We start from the raw sequence: 12,772 nt of genomic DNA, 5'->3' as shown, positions 1-12,772 counted from the left end.
CTGCGCAACCTCTACAACGGTGAGCGCCTCCGACGCTACACTCCTTCCGCTCCCGAGCCCGACCTCTGGTATTCGTCCGCTGACCTCCAGCGACGGGACGCGAAGGCGCGTAATGAGGCGCGCTTCCGCAACCGACGCGTTTGATGCGTTATCGGACGCTTATTATCTGACTGGACTTACGAGCTTTACGGACTCTTTGCATTCCTTATGGACACTTTGTACGTTCTCATTGCTTGTAACTTTTGCAGGAGCAAAAGGACTTAACGAGGGGATGATGTGGATACATCGGTTTGCACGCATTTGCCTATTTCCTATTTCGTATGTTTAGCCGTATGTTATTTCCTGAACACTCTTCCTTAGTTATTCCACAGACATTTTCCGAAACATATGATTTCATTATGTCGATTACTTCCGCTTTAGGTCTACGTCATATTGTCTCAGTTACTGTATTTATTTAGCTGTACTTCGTCGAATATACGCCAGAATTCTCCTCTCGCGTCTAAGTCTGACCGGTTTTCAGCCCGAAGACGTGGGTGTAATCACAGTCACTTGAAGCCACGCGAGTCTTTTCGGGCCGCCTAGCGTACTACAAAGTGCTTCTTTGTTTCGCCAACGGTGAAGTCTCAAGCGCCTTCTCCGATTTCCATGTTCACAGCTCTAGCGACCTACCTGAATGCTCATACATGGACACCTCTTACTAGTACATATTACGGATCCTGATAGTGCCGCCTGACATAGTCTCCCCACCGCTCAATCACCGGCTTCACCACCACCTCCCATACATCCACCCGCCCCCCACCTTCCTTGACACACTGGAATGCGAATATTTCTCTATGCTTCTTCATACCTACCCAGCCCCGCAGTCAGTGACTACACGCATTAAATTTGCATATATGGACTTACAATCCGAGCACTCTCCGGCCAGCCTCCCGCGCGTCGTCCTCGACCGGCTGGTTCCGGGCTCCTGTGCGCCCAGCTCCGGCCATCCGGGTTTCAGGTATGCCCCCCCTTCCGCCAGGTCCTCCAACTCAAGATGCACCAGCTGCTCCAGCCGGTGGCACCACGGACTCGGTGGCCCGACCTCCAGGAGCCCGGGCAACGCGCTCTGTCGCTCATTCCCTGGTGGAAAGGGCCAGCAACCAAGCAGCTGGGGCGCCGTATTGGGGCATTGCTTGCACCATTGAGAGACGCGCTCCCATGGGTTCTTGGTCCGCCCCACCTTGACGTAGGCGTGCGTCTCGGAGCCGTGCGTCTCCGAGTCCTGCGTCTCCGAGTCGTGCTTGACCTGGTAGGCGTAGATATACCCTTCCTCGTCGGCCTGCGAGAGCGCGCGATCGAGTATATCGCGCAGAGCGACTTGGGTGTTGTGGCTCAAGTATTTTTTGACAAACTCTGTATCGACGGCGAGATAAGGTCAGATGGTGCATACGAGCCGTCCGTCGGGAGCGTACCTGAGTATTCCACTTGCTTGTGTGTCCTTGGGGAACGGAAGAATTCCTGGGATAACAGTATCTTGACGTGTTGAGTGCAAAGCACTAAATCCTTTCTCTTCCACAACGGCACAGTTACCTCACGTGAACAGCGTGCACCTGATTGTGTGTGGGAACGGCACTGAACCTGCTCGGGCTTGTCCTGGCCATCCGATTCGGACTCGGAGACGGAAGCACATAAAGGTGCCGCTTCCTGGCTCGGGAGGATAGGAAGGGACTGCCTTGCATTGCGAGCAGACGAGCGCTGGGGAGGCTGGGACTTCTCATCGCTGTCAGAGGGAGGAGAAGAATGCGTCGGAGCCTGGCCTGACGGGGATGGCAGAGACGCCCTCGCCTTACGAGCAGAAGTGCGAGGGGACGGCGCGGGCTGGGCATTCGAGCGTGAGTTGCGCCTCGCGGAGGTTCGGTGGACAGAGCTCGGCGGAGCTAAGGCGGGCGGGTGGGCGGGAGTCGAGAGACGGGGGGACCGCCTCAATGGAGTCACAGGAGCAGACTGCGTGACGGGCGGCGCATAGCTCTCGTCTTCGTCTTCGGAAGTAGGTGTATACGGCGACGAGTCAGAGTCGAGCTCGTCATCGATATCTTCGAGTGGCACGTCCTCGTGCACAGCTGAAAGGGGCGCCGCTCCTCGACCTCTTGAGGATCTCAGAGACCTTGCAGGTGGCTGTCGCTCGGCCTCGCTCCCGATGGTAAGTTGTTGCAAGTATACTGTCACCTGGCCGATCAATTCCATGGCGAGTAGGCAAACGGAATGCTTGCAGGGGAGTTACGACGAGTCCATCATTTATGCGAATCCGGGGAATTCGAAATACAAAGGAACGGTTGTGACTCGGTCGACGGTCCGAACCGTGTTCTTGCATGCCACCCGCAACCCGACGAGCTTCCGTGTCCCCGTGTCTGATGGTAAATCATGGTCGAGTTATGCCACCAAAGTGTGAAGTATGTAGGGGTGTGGGATTGCAATACCTTATGGGGACGACGCGTTGTTGACGTTTGTTGACGCGTCGAGACGCCACCGTCGTGCAACGTTCGACGTTCGAACCTCCACGACGCCGTGCCAGCCTCCAGCATCCTCCTCTTCACCCCTCCAACTCTGAGAATGCTTCAAAGACGTCTTACTTTGAGCCTGGCTGCTCTCCTCGTCATGCTGGCCGTCCACCGACTGCTGCCAACACGACCTCCCTTGTCTTCACCCGCGGCGCAGCAGACCGTCACGATCCAAGGACGCTGGAAAGACACCAGAGCCTCGCTCCACTTGCCTCCTCTGGCCGATACGTTTACCTTCCCGCCGAACTTACACAAAGCGTCGCGTCCCCGACCGCCATCCCGCATAGACCTGCGCCGCCGGGACGAAGAAGCCGAGCTGCACTTCACGGAAGACGCGCTGAGGGAGCAAAGCCTCTCGCTCGAGGAGATGGGCAACATGTTCAGGGCAGTCGTACTCGCTGAGAAGGAGAACGCTCGGACAGCACCCGCAACACGGAACCAGGCTCGCAAGAAGGGAAAGGGCTAGCTCGCTTCTAGCAAAGGACTCGGACAGGCGCCGACATACGCAGGCAGAACATGACGCGAAGAATAGCGCGGTACGCTTCGAGCACGCTCACTGTCATTGTGCATATCACAAGATCACCCATTGTATCCGTAGTCCTCCGTTCCTGTATTATCACTCGATGTGTAGCATATCCGCGCAATCTCATAACATGATAGCAACGACAGCGTGATAGCAACACTCACTCCCCCTACGCCCCGCCCACCTGGCCCTTCCTCTCTTTCTCCCCTTGCTTGCTCTTCTTCCAGCTGACGAACTCGTCTAGCATCGTCGGCCAGGCCTGCTCCATATCCCCGTGCTCAGCACCGTGCATTCAGATGAGGCCAAGATAAAGCACTCACCCCGTCGGCATCGTAATTATCCAAGTTCCGGCTGACGCTTTCGCAGAAGTCGAGCGTCTAGGGCAGACGGACATTAGGAATACAACTATGTCATCGCGAAATGCGTACCATTTGCCAGAGGTCCTTGTTAACTCCCTTGAACGTGCCCTTCTCCTGCGAACGTAGTCATATCAGCAGTCCTATCGCATGAACGATGCAAGTCCACTTACGTTGATGAATTCGAGTATGTCTGACATTATAGGGTACTTGGGAACGACCAGCACAGACCAGAACGGTACCGCCATCTGCGACATGCACCCATCAAAATCAGCCGTCAGGCAACCAAGTGCCCCGAAGCATACCTCGATGTCGATATTCCTCGACCCCCTGCTCCCAGGCGCGTTCAGCATTCCACCCGTAATTGGATCATGGCAAAACTCACTCGGTCTTCGCCAGCCCAAAGCAGAACTGGTACAGCTCCACGAACGCCTCTTTTTTGCGCAGCGCGTAATCAAAGTAGCGTTCCCTGTTATACGGCCCGTCAAGCTCGGCCATCGACACGGCCGCCTTTGCACCCTTCTTATGTACCGAGCTCGCAGGCGTGCTAAGTCGCTTGATCGGCGGCTTGTCAAGGATGAGCAGGTCTTCCAGGTCCCGGAGGGCGAGCGCAAGCACAGATAACGAAGATATCCTGTACCCCCCCTCCGTAAGACGTATACAACGATGTGATATACGAGCGCGACGCACCTAAGCTCTGTCATCCCCTTCACCCACTCCTCCCTCGTGATCTTCGCCATCTCCTTCGTGCGCAGCTGCCACGCAAGAATCAGCGGCAGCGCGCCGTCCATCGGCACCTCCGCGTCCGTGCACAACTTCTCCAGCCCCTCGGGGCCGATCACGTCCGGCTCGTCCGCATCCGCGTATTTCTCGAACAGCGCGAGCGCATCGGTAGCGCTATACGGCGGGTACGTCGGCTCCGATTTGCTGGGGGCGACGGTCGCCTTCTGAAACGTGGCTGTGTTAATGCATACGTGACGTATTCGGATCGCAAGACAGACGCACCTTCGACTTGGTGGGGAACTCTTCGTCGCTATTATGCACATTACGATTAGGAACGCAGCACAGGAAAGAGGACAGACGCATGCCCGGTGCGCGCCGGGTCAGAGCAGCGCCGACGAGTCACGACAGTCGTAGACGCTCTGGTGTATCGCGCAGCCTGAACACCCGACAGCGCGACCTTGTGCGGAGGAACAGGGGCGACAGAGGCACTGAGACGGGCAGCAGACGCGACTCACCCAGCAGCACCGTCGGCCTGCTAAACGGGAAGAAGTCAGAAACTAGTGGGAAATGCTGTGCAGGAAGCAGGAATGTGATATTCACGTCATTCGTTCTATTTTTAGAACGTGTTTTGGACGTTCAGGGTGTTGTGGCAAGTTTGAGAGATGGGTCAGGAAGGGCGGGGCATGCATGGAATTGCGCGGAGAAAGAAAGGGGACGCACTCCGGCTTGGATTTGGCTTTTGATTTCGTCGTACGGGCGGGCTTGGTGGTGCTTGCCCCCTGGCATCGTGTTCACCGTTATGTGGCATGAAGAGAAACAGGATGTAGCACTCACAGCATGTTCTCTGTAGACAGATGGATACAAGATAACAGGGTAAGTAGGCTTGTAATCGTATGCCCGAACACCAGCACATACCCCGATGCTACCTTGCTCGCTTTTGCCTTGGCAGCTTTCGTGGCTGCAGCTTTCGGGGCAGCAGGCTTGGACTTCTTCAATCGAGGAGTATCCTATACGCAAACAAAGTATGGGTCACCCAGTGCTCCGCGCCGTACTGGAGCATGCATCATGAAGACAACGGACCTCTGTAACATCCGACGCAGCGTCGGAAACGGGTTTTGGTGGCACGCCTTTGGCAGGAGCAGCCTTACTGCCAGAGGAGCTCCCCTTGGTCGTCGAGGAACGCGTGGATCTCCGTGGTGCGGGTGCTGATGAAGTATCTGCCGCGTCCGCGGTGGCCTCTGCTTCAGGTCTCTTGCGCTATTACCTCGTGAGCTCTCCGTCCACAACCAAACATAGACGCGCCTACCTTGGGTGCCATGTTTTGACCTGTGTCACAGAATGTTAAGGATGCCGGCTCCTGAGCAAAGAAGGTGGCACAAGCGTGTATGCGGTAGTGGACGTTGAGCGAAGAGGAGCGCGTTCCGCTCGACATACTTACAGTACGATCACTCGGCATTGGCCGATCCGGATTGGCGCTCCGGAAATAGCGATGCGGACTTCTTTCAATTGTTCCTGCCCTGCCTTTCCCCTCTGTGCAAGTCCTACCAGCGCTGCTCGCCCCCCCTCCCCAGTCATGCATGTGGCACTGAGGACACCCGAAATCCTGCGAGAGATATTCGTGTCGCAGCTGGCAGTTCCACTTCCAGACTTTTCAGACGGCCTGGCTCTTGATACAGGGGATCTCCAAGCCTTCCGCTCGGCCCTTGCGACCCCGCCCGGAGTGAACGATGTACGAGAAATACGTGCAAACCTTCTTATGGCAGCACTTACATGTCGAACATTTTCGGGGCCCGCCCTGGACGGCCTTTGGCGATACGTCGACTCCTTGGTACCCCTTCTTTCCTGCCTATCTACCTTCCAATTCGACAAAGAGACCTGCACCTATGTAAGGCTTACCATTGAGCACACCGCTTTGTCTCCCGCCAACTGTAATGTCTATAGAAAATAGTCTCGGACATCCCCGATGAGGACTTCGGTGGATTCTATGCCTACGCGCGTCGCATCCGCTGGCTGCGACCCTCCCGTGACAGCCCTAGCATTGACGTGTCAGTATATACCTCCCTTTGGTCCAAGATCGACGGATGTCTTCTCCCAGGTCTTCAAATATTTGATCTTTCCGCTGCGCCAGACTACCCTCGCGTCGCGCCATCATCAGTGTTATTGTCCGAGTCCTTACATACTGTTGACATCTCAGCCTATCGTCGCATGTCACCAGGCACAATCAAGAATTTGGAGTATTACTTTAGTTGCATGGTGACCGAGTCTCCCAGCGTGCAGAAACTGCGAGTCTCCGCACATTTTGCATCAGCCTGTCTTTCACATCTGTCAGGGCTGCACAACCTGCAAGTGTTGGAGTTCCAGAAAGAATTGATATACTCAGCCCAAGGGCAGGGCGATGCGACGAAGGAAGCGATGCTGGCACTTTCGGGGCTGAGAAGCCTTGTCACCCTGCGTATGGATGTTCAAGGGGAAACATTCGAAATGGAAACGCTAGCCATGCACGACCTCCCGTGCCTCGAGGTGGTCGAACTAAATGGGATACTGGATCCTATGGTGTCTATCTTACGCCACCTCCCGAAGCACCGTATCCATTCCCTCAGGTTTGACGTTCTCTGCCGGGCCGAATCCGACCCTATCCAGAATGTGGCGGTCGACCATCATTGCCTGTTCAAGCAGCTCGCGTTCCCGCAGCTACGTATCCTCAAGTTCTACTCAGAGGTGGGCGGGGGGGACGACGAGCTGCCGGTCCAGACAGGAGAGCTCCTATCGGAGGCGTTGCGCTGTCGGCATTTGGAGACGCTAGACGTGAACTTTGTCTGTGCTCAGGTAGCCACTGACGACGAAGATATCCGGAACATGGCGCTAGCATGGCCAAAAATCCAGAGGGTCAAATATGTGCAATGCGAGGAGACTATGCATCCAGCCGGCTTGCCGACGATATTCGCCCTTGAACATTTCGCTCAACATTGCCCTGACTTGACGATACTGGATGTCATTCTCAATGCGGACGTAGATTATTATCCGGCAGATATAACTCCGTACACGCACGGCCTGAAGCGATTACTCTTGAATGAGATAGAAGTATGGCTGTTGCGCCACGAGTGTTGGAGACACCTCGCCCGGTATCTGGACAGTCTATTCCCGAATCTGGAAATACTCGACGAGGATGATACAGGGGACAACTGGGCGCAGATGTTTCAGAACATCGATATCCTTCAGCAGGTTCGAAGGGACCAGGATCTGCGTTGGATGCAACGACTGCACCTGGACGCATGAAGGGCTCCGCTATGGTATCTGGTTATTCTCGCACGGGCCACGCACATCTAACGCGCCCATGATACTAGGTGTCGATACTCCTAGAAGTTCTTAGTAGAAGAGGGCACATAGAAGGCTCAGCGTGATAGATCCATCCAGCTCGCTTCCTGCCTCGGCCAGAGCGGGAATATTCGGGGTCATTTGTAGTGTATATAATGGGCTTGATTTACTTGTAGGCCACTCTGACTATTGGATATACTTACGGTTGTTTTGCTTCCGCAGAGGTCAAGTTGGTAGGTTTGAGAAATGTAACTTTCAGGCAATTATTTACGTCGCGTCGCGTAACAATCACGCCGACTCAATCACAGTCACGCCTTTCATTGCTGGCCCTATAGCTCTGGATCTCGACCACTCTTGAATTCTTGAACGCCTAGGTACACTACTTCTAACAACCGGAGCCATACACAATGCACAGAGCTTTGACTATCCCGGACATTCTACACCAGATCTCTGCGGAACACCTAGCAGCCCCACTTCCGGAGGAAACAGAATTCCGCTGTTTCTTTGATGACTCGCCTAGTCGCGGCTTGGAGTCTAGTGACCTACGGAAGAGGCGCAGTGCTCTCCGCAATGCTGCCACGGTGTGTTGAAATAATCCTAGGAAACGGAAGATGAGCGCGTTTGCCCCAGGCGGTCGGTTGCCCGAAGGGCAATCGCGTACGGCACATTGAGTAGATACAGCAACTATATACGAGTTCCGCATAATCATTCACCCACTACGGCCGCCTACGGCAGCCCCATCCTATCGCACGCGAGCTCGCAAGCTCGACCGATAACCCCAAAATTCCAACACAGTGTGCCGCATATTCCAACCATATGTACTTGATGCGCTGTGGAGATCTATGGACTTGTTTCTTCCACTCTTGGCACTTTGGCGATCCGTCCTTCGAGTTCAGACTACATATTCCGGGGCTGATTCATCACTGACTCTGGTATGTATCGACCATTCTCTTGCGGTCTCTTTGCCATGTTCCTGAGTAGATCGCAATCAGGATTTTGCCGGCGAAGTTTCTGACTCACTTTGGACTATACTTGACAACTATGCTCGTCGAATACGTTGGTTGGATTGCGAGTTATGTCCTGACGTTAGCGATGATGTCTGGCAATACCTGTGGTGGCATAGGGGTCCTAGTCTGCTCCCAAGACTGCAAAGCCTTCAACTTAATCATGGGGGCCTTTGGCATCTGGATCACTTGTCACTTTTGATCGGGCCTAGTTTGATCTTTGCAGATATTTCAACTTTCCATCGAGGATCGGCAGCAGAGACTAGGATGGCTGTACACTATCTGGGCAGAATTGCCGCGTACTCGCGAGGCCTTCGCCACCTATTTGCATCTACATATTTGAGTGCAGCATGTTTTAAGGGTATTACTATGCTTCCCAACCTGCGCAGTTTGGAACTTCAGGAAAGGTACCGTCCTTATCATCACAAGCATGTTGGGTTGCCCTCGTCATTGGCCAAGGAAACTTTGGGGGCTGTGTCTGGGATGAGAGGTCTCAGGTATCTGCGTTTTCACCTGTCCGGACGTGACCTGCTCACCGAGGGATTGGCATTTTGGGAGCTCGTAAACCTCAGTTCCATCGAGCTATGGGGTGATCTACTTCCTGTTGCTTCTGTCCTATGATTTCTGAAGCAGCAGCAAATGATTCTCTGTCAAAGTCCTTCTGGCCCCAGGTGATGATGTCCTGGCATCAGAGATTGTAGTGGCATACAATATAGTCTTCAAGAAACTCGAGTTTCCCCGGCTGCTTAGTCTTCAGCTCGAATCTTCACCGATCAACTGTGAAGGCTTGTCCATCCAAACGGCGGACTTCCTTTGCAGAGTGGCTAAATCCAGAGACCTCGAGAGACTCTCAGTACAATTCCAGCATGGTCTTGTTGTTACTGAAGATGACAATATCCGGCAGATGGCTCATGCATGGCCAAAGCTGAAATACCTAGAATATGGGTATTTTCTAGTTCGCTAAGACGTGTTTCCGAAGATCTACGTGCCTGAACACTTCGCCAAGCATTGTCCTGCACTCATTCGCCTGGATCTCATGCTTAACACAGTTGTCGAACTGCCTGCATCTCTGCCCCAATATAAGCACCAGCTGCAAAGGGTGAACTTGTGGACTGACCGGAGGTGGTGGCAGCATTATACCAGATTGCATGTTACCTCAATTCTTTATTCCCATCGCTGGTGCTGTCTGATGAAGGGGATATTCGCTCTCAAATTGTAAACCATGAGGAGCCCTGGTCATTGGGAATTGAACACATAAAGCATCTCCAGGAGCACAGCGTCCTCAGGATCATGAGGACGGGTGTCTCAAGCTCGATGCGTGGGTGTGTCAGTTTCCATCCTATTCCAGTTTTCGTACAAAATGTGTACGTACTCCTACTGTTCTAATGTTATCGTCGCAAATGGCCTGACGCGCATGCGATCCTAAAGTTAGCGAGCACTCGGCATCAGCAGCCCAATTCATTTCCGAGTAGTCATTGTCTAGTTCTCCTTCTACTCAGACAGGACCGGCTAGGCACTGCTTTCTTCGTGTCCTTCGAGACTCCAAAGGCTACTGACGGGGATTAACCTATGTGAGCTTGTTTAAATTTATTCCACCGGCAGTTAGTGGCCACTCAAGCTAAGCACAATTTGAACAGTCATAGGATCTAGAAGACCTTGTACTCCCCATCCATCATTGATTAGTGCAGAGGTCATGTATATAGCCTCATGCCGGATTGTGGATGGCATTGCTCCGGCATCGATCTACAGTTGACCCATCTCGAGTCTGCAATAGGTGTTTAGTCACATGCCTGTGGTGCCGCTGGTGCGCATCGTGTAATGGGCACGGCAGTTGCAAGGACTGCGCCTGAACACCTTGGACCGAAATGCACGGCGAATGAAGCACAGATGGACGAGAATAAACAGAAAGGTGTCAATCACTGGCGTTGGCAAGACATAGCTTACAAACTACAGCGACACGACAAACTACTCAACATTACATAAGCATGAAATGGACTTGACCATTACACATCAGAGTGAAAGCTCCCAGAGCCAGCACCTGACGGCAGTGGAGGAACCCTAATAGTTATAATTCATATGTCTAAAAAGAGCACTGGAAAGTCCAACATGCACCCGCAGCAGGTAGGCTTCAGTTGGAGTTGTGTCGACATGATACCTTGTCTTTGCAATCAATCCGCAATCCCATGATTTTGGAAGTCAGTACCTTGGATGAGTTGACGAGCCTGGATTCTGAACAGCAAGTCTCCGGACATACACAGTGATGTATACTACCTCATCCTCTTCCTGCAGATGAACACATTTATGATCGGGACACACCTGCACATGCATGTGTGAGACCACGGGTGCACTTCTCTGGCACATTATATATTCTACACCAGTAGTTAGACATCCAGGTGACGTTGATGAGCAGGCATCATCAATCTCGCTAGCTATGTCATGCTAACATGCAGTGAAGAGACAAAGAATATTTACTTTGGATCCAGTCACTGCCGTGCTGATATGCACAGACACACAACAATCACCAAGGACCAAAAGAAATAAACCTAAACCCTGTGATATGGGTGAAGGCGGTCCGAGACAACTGAGGGGTATTTAATAGTTCGAGGGGGAAAGGGGGAGTAAGATGCCATAGGGTAGTCCATAGGAAGACCTAGGAAAATAAAACAAACACTTTGACACCTGAAACAAATGCTAGTTGACACTCCGGAGTATTTATCTCCGAAAAGTCACAATCAAAGTCGCAAGCAACAACGCCTGTCGTAGGATTGTGCTCACGGGGGTAGAAATTGCTAGAGAGACTTGGTTAATTTTATTTCGCTATGTAGGATGCACCGGAGATAATTAAACCGATGGCGGAGATAAATCACTCGACGAGTCAGGCCTATTGGCAAAGCTAGGATCGGTTATAATTCGCTAAGTTCGACGCTTTTGAACTTCGAGGGTCGCTGAGATCATAACGCTGATTCTCTGAGATGGTGAAGTGAAAAACTTGTTTTTCTGTATGCTACTTTGTACAATTTATACTACAGGAATGGCTTTGCGACCATCTGGAGATAAATAACAAATAAACGCCGCTACCCACAGGATTGCTCAGCACTTGCCGCCGTTATACCATACACCATGCGACTCTCTTGCACTCCCACTTGCTTGTCCCAGCCCCTAGAGGTCGCCTCGACGCTCCGCCACCTGCCCTAAGCAGTCCCATCACTCCGCGCGATGTGCCGGTCACGTGCTAATTACCTCCGGCCGCTTGCTGACTGATGCTGGCCTCATGGTGACTTGTATGCGTCCGCACCGGAGCTAATTCATCTAGAAGTCGCATTGGTTAAGTCGCTCCGGAGCTCCTGTTCGCAGAGATAAATCTTGGAATGGGTCCATGTACGACTCGGGATGCTAGGAAGTCTGGACCTAAATAGAAAAATTCTTCTAGAGGCGTGTGAGCGCTGTGTCGAATAAGCTCTGGGGGGCTTGTACAATGTGCTGAGTCCGCATTTTTGGGGGTCAGACGATCCTGAGGCTTATCAACGGTTGTGCTACCTGTCAACAAAACAAAGTGAACACTCACCCTTCGGCACCCGCATTGAACCCCATCCCTGCCCCAACACAAATGCATCCATTTTCTGTCACCTCAACCAACTTCATAACCGATCTTCCACCATCCAAGGGTTTTGACTCAATCATGGTCATGGTAGACCACGCCCTAACGAAGGGGGTAATTTTGGTGTCATGTCACAAGATGATCAATGCAGAGAAGACTGCTCAAATTTTCCATGAGAATGTCTACAGACGATTCGGATTACCTGATACCATCATATCCAATAGAGGACCTCAATTTGCGTCAAAGGTATTCCAAGAAACATGCAAGCTGCTAGGCATCAAATCCAAGCTCAGCACCGCTTATCACCCTCAAACTGATGGCGAAACTGAGAGGGTCAACCAAGAACTGGAAACCTATCTGCGGATATTCTGCGCCAACAATCCCAACGGATGGGCTGAAGTACTCTCTGATGCGGAATTTGCTCACAATCAGTGATCCCATTCAGCCAGGAACGAATCGCCTTTCTACCTCATGATGGGTTATCATCCGCAAGCAATACCTGCAGTCACAATCAATACAGAGCTACCATCAGTAGAGGAAAGGCTTAAACGATTACAAGCTGCAAGGGAAGAAGCGATCGCCATGCACGAATTGGCGAGACAGAAGATGATCGATAGAAGCTGACAAGGATTCACCCCATTCGAAGTTGGAGAGAAGGTTTGGCTAGAAGGCAAGAACCTACGGATCAATTACCCATCCAGGAAGATTGCCCCAAA

General features: G+C 52.6%; 4 protein-coding genes across 4 annotated transcripts; 2 read left to right on the top strand and 2 right to left on the bottom strand.

The window, feature by feature from the left end:
- Positions 1–707: 707 nt before the first annotated feature.
- Positions 708–2,223, bottom strand: GLOTRDRAFT_127064 (uncharacterized protein; the record flags this gene model as incomplete). The annotated part of the gene is made up of 3 exons (XM_007865521.1): positions 708–847; positions 904–1,392; positions 1,452–2,223. 3 exons carry the CDS (start codon positions 2,221–2,223, stop codon positions 708–710), a joined length of 1,401 nt encoding a protein of 466 aa, XP_007863712.1.
- A 411-nt stretch (positions 2,224–2,634) lies between these two features.
- GLOTRDRAFT_127063 (uncharacterized protein) lies at positions 2,635–3,003 on the top strand (the record flags this gene model as incomplete). Its single annotated transcript, XM_007865520.1, has 1 exon — positions 2,635–3,003. The coding sequence occupies one exon, from the start codon at positions 2,635–2,637 to the stop codon at positions 3,001–3,003; it is 369 nt and encodes a 122-aa protein (XP_007863711.1).
- A 137-nt stretch (positions 3,004–3,140) lies between these two features.
- GLOTRDRAFT_57636 (DUF298-domain-containing protein) lies at positions 3,141–4,348 on the bottom strand. Its single transcript, XM_007864881.1, has 8 exons — positions 4,107–4,348; positions 3,948–4,050; positions 3,802–3,905; positions 3,722–3,746; positions 3,590–3,664; positions 3,489–3,533; positions 3,381–3,437; positions 3,141–3,319 (listed from the first exon to the last, which is right to left on the bottom strand). The coding sequence occupies exons 1-8, from the start codon at positions 4,205–4,207 to the stop codon at positions 3,230–3,232; spliced, it is 600 nt and encodes a 199-aa protein (XP_007863072.1). The 5' UTR covers positions 4,208–4,348; the 3' UTR covers positions 3,141–3,229.
- Positions 4,349–5,909: 1,561 nt separating this feature from the next.
- GLOTRDRAFT_91939 (uncharacterized protein) lies at positions 5,910–9,079 on the top strand (the record flags this gene model as incomplete). The annotated part of the gene is made up of 5 exons (XM_007865519.1): positions 5,910–6,024; positions 6,088–7,361; positions 7,631–7,687; positions 7,901–8,035; positions 8,447–9,079. The coding sequence occupies 5 exons, from the start codon at positions 5,910–5,912 to the stop codon at positions 9,077–9,079; spliced, it is 2,214 nt and encodes a 737-aa protein (XP_007863710.1).
- Between the last annotated feature and the right edge of the window lie 3,693 nt (positions 9,080–12,772).

Source organism: Gloeophyllum trabeum (assembly GCF_000344685.1).
Source record: "Gloeophyllum trabeum ATCC 11539 unplaced genomic scaffold GLOTRscaffold_00003, whole genome shotgun sequence".
Lineage (NCBI taxonomy): Eukaryota > Fungi > Basidiomycota > Agaricomycetes > Gloeophyllales > Gloeophyllaceae > Gloeophyllum > Gloeophyllum trabeum.
The sequence above is the reverse complement of the archived record's forward strand: the minus strand, read 5'-3'. Positions and strand labels throughout refer to the sequence as shown.

What these genes read in the sequence shown, in the direction of transcription:
- GLOTRDRAFT_57636 (XM_007864881.1), bottom strand. Translation starts at nt 4,207, where the DNA reads ATGGACGGCGCGCTGCCGCTGATTCTTGCGTGGCAGCTGCGCACGAAG. An exon ending in AAGGGGATGACAGAGCTTAG is followed by an intron (nt 4,051 to 4,106) that starts GTGCGTCGCGCT and finishes GGGGGGGTACAG; the next exon opens with GATATCTTCGTTATCTGTGC. An exon ending in TTTGGGCTGGCGAAGACCGA is followed by an intron (nt 3,747 to 3,801) that starts GTGAGTTTTGCC and finishes GCCTGGGAGCAG; the next exon opens with GGGGTCGAGGAATATCGACA.